Here is a 2,673-nt window from a genome sequence, read left to right as displayed (position 1 = left end):
CCCCCCCCTCCCCCACCTGGGTGATGAAGTGGGAGTAGGGCAGGAAGAGCTGTTCCAGCACGTAGAGCAGCGTGAAGGCGGCCGCCAGCTGCTGCTGGAGCGTGGGGCGCCGCGCGTCCCCCCGGCCCCCATAGTGACAGTCAGGGCTGTGGCGGGGGGGCTCGGTGCTGGGCAGCACCCCCCGCACCCAGCGCGGGCAGCGGGCGCAGAGCCGGCGCGGCCACGACGGGTCACAGAACAGCCCGCTGCTGGCCAGCATGGTGTAGGAGAACATCCCTGCGGCGGGGGGACACGGGGACAGCGTCAGGGACACAGGCAGAGCCATTAGGGACCCCCCCGGCGTCCCCCATACGATGAAGGAGAACATCCCTGGGGACGTGGGGACCCAGGGACCCCCCCAGCCTGCGTCCCCAGCACGGTGCAGGCGAACACCCCTGGGGACCCCCCCCAGCGTCCCCGTCCCAGCGCTGCGTCACCGATGCTGAAGAGCTGGGAGTTCATGGCGTGGAAGTAGGTGACGAGGACGAGGCCGAGCGGCCGCGTGGCGTCGAAGAAGAGCAGGAACCCGGCGGAGAGGTCGAGCGCCAGCCCCCCGCCGTGCACCACCAGCCGGCTCGTCATCTCCTCCGACAGCACCAGCCTGCGGCACTGCCGCCGCGTCACCGGGGGTGTCCCCAACCCAACTCAACCCAACCCAATCCAACCCAACTCAACTCAACCCAACTCAAACCCAACCCAACTCAAACCCAACCCAACTCAGCCCAACCCAACTCAGCCCAACCCAACCCAACTCAACCCAACTCAAACCCAGCTCAACCCAACTCAACCCAACCTGACTCAACCCAACCCGACTCAACCCCAACCCACTCCAATCCAACTCAACCTGACTCAAACCCAGCTCAATCCAATCCAAACCAACCCAACTCAAACCCAATCCAACTCAAACCCAACTCAACTCAACCCGACTCAACCCAATCCGACTCAACCCAACCCGACTCAAACCCAGCTCAACTCAAACCCAGCTCAACCCAATCCAACCCAACCCAACTCAATCCCAATTCAATTCAAACCCAACTCAACCCAACCCAGCTCAACCCAACCCGACTCAAACCCAACTCAACCCAATCCAACCCAACCACCCCACCCCGCTCACCGAAACGGGGAGAAGAGCCAGTGCCGCGCCAGTGACCCCATGGAGTACCCGCCCACCCAGTCGGCATCCAGCTTCTTCAGCCCCGCGATGAAGTAGACGATGAAGATCTGCAGGGACACACGGTGACGTCCCCCGGTGGGGACGGCGGGAGGGGGCGCAGCGGGGTGGCACCCACCTGGGCGCGTAGCAGGGTGTAGTTCCAGAGGGGAACGTGGGCGTTGCGCTTCTGCGGGCGGAAGAGGCCATCGATGGAGCTGCAGGGACACGGGTGGCGGCACCGAGGGGATGTGAGCGCCGTGGGGTGGTGGCACAGCCGCCCCTTGGGGACAGCAGGACACGGGGAACCATTGGGAAGCGTGGGGAGCCCGATCCCGTGGGACACCCCACACCCACCCACCCCATTGCCCCATACACCACCTGCACCTCCCCATCTCTTCTCCCTCTTCCCATTGCCCTCACCCCATGTCCCCCCACGTCCCCGTGTCCCAGTATCCCTGTGTCCTCGTATCCCCATGTCCCCATGATGTCTCCATATCCACATGTCCCCACATCTCCATGTCCCGCTGTCCCCATGTCCCATATCCCTGGCTCTCCGTATCCCCATGTCCCCATATGCTTATGTTCCCATGTCCCCACAGCCCCATAGCTCCATAACCCCATATCCCCATGTCCTGGTGTCCCCATGTACCTGTATCCCCATATCCACGTGTCCCCATGACGTCCCCGTCCCCCCATGCCCCCACATCCCCATGTCCCCATACCCCCCGTGCCCGCGGTGCGGTGCCGGTACCCGTATCGGTCGGCGCCGAGCAGGGCGAGCTGGAAGGCCAGCAGCCCGTACAGGTAGGAGTGGTTGTTCCAGCTGGCCTTGTCCAGCAGCAGCACGTACCAGTAGGGCACCAGGAAGCTCAGCGCGCTCAGCCGGTAGCAGCAGCCGCACATCACGCCCAGCGCGCCTGCGTCACCGCCGCGTCACCCCACGGCCCCGTACCCGGCACCGCGACCCCGTGCACCGCTGCACCCCTGACCCCATCCCCACCCCCACAACCCCACCCCCATCCCCATCATCACCCCGTACCCACCCCCATGACCCCGTACCCCAACATGACCCATACCCACTCCCATGACCCATATCTACCCCACCACCACCCCCATGACCCCATACCCACCCCCATGACCCATCCCAAAGACCCTGCACCCATCCCAATGACCCCACACCCACCTCCGTGATCCCATCCTCATCCCAGTGCCGTTACCCAGCCCCATGACCCATCCCCACCCCAAAAACTCCATGCCCATTTTGATCACCCCCTACCTACTGCTATGACTCCACAGCTACCTCCATGAACCCATACTCATTCCAGTGACCCCGTACCCACCCCCATGACCCCATATCCATCCCCATGACCCCATCCCAACCCCAATGACCCCATACCCACCCCAATGACCCCATACCCACCCCAATGACCCCATACCCACCCCAACGAACCCATCCCCACCCCAATGACCCCATCCCCACC

At 64.1% G+C, this 2,673-nt stretch overlaps 1 protein-coding gene across 1 annotated transcript in view; it reads right to left on the bottom strand.

The window, feature by feature from the left end:
• GGCX (gamma-glutamyl carboxylase) overlaps nucleotides 1-2,109 on the bottom strand; it is a gene marked incomplete at both ends in the record, with an annotated part of 4,277 nt that extends 2,168 nt beyond the window's left edge. The window contains 5 exon segments of the mRNA XM_021375036.1: nucleotides 17-276; nucleotides 477-640; nucleotides 1,154-1,260; nucleotides 1,329-1,407; nucleotides 1,944-2,109. Coding sequence (XP_021230711.1) covers nucleotides 17-276; nucleotides 477-640; nucleotides 1,154-1,260; nucleotides 1,329-1,407; nucleotides 1,944-2,109 — 776 coding nt within the window.

The sequence above is a fragment of the Numida meleagris genome, chromosome 21 (assembly GCF_002078875.1).
Source record: "Numida meleagris isolate 19003 breed g44 Domestic line chromosome 21, NumMel1.0, whole genome shotgun sequence".
NCBI lineage: Eukaryota > Metazoa > Chordata > Aves > Galliformes > Numididae > Numida > Numida meleagris.
The sequence above is the reverse complement of the archived record's forward strand: the minus strand, read 5'-3'. Positions and strand labels throughout refer to the sequence as shown.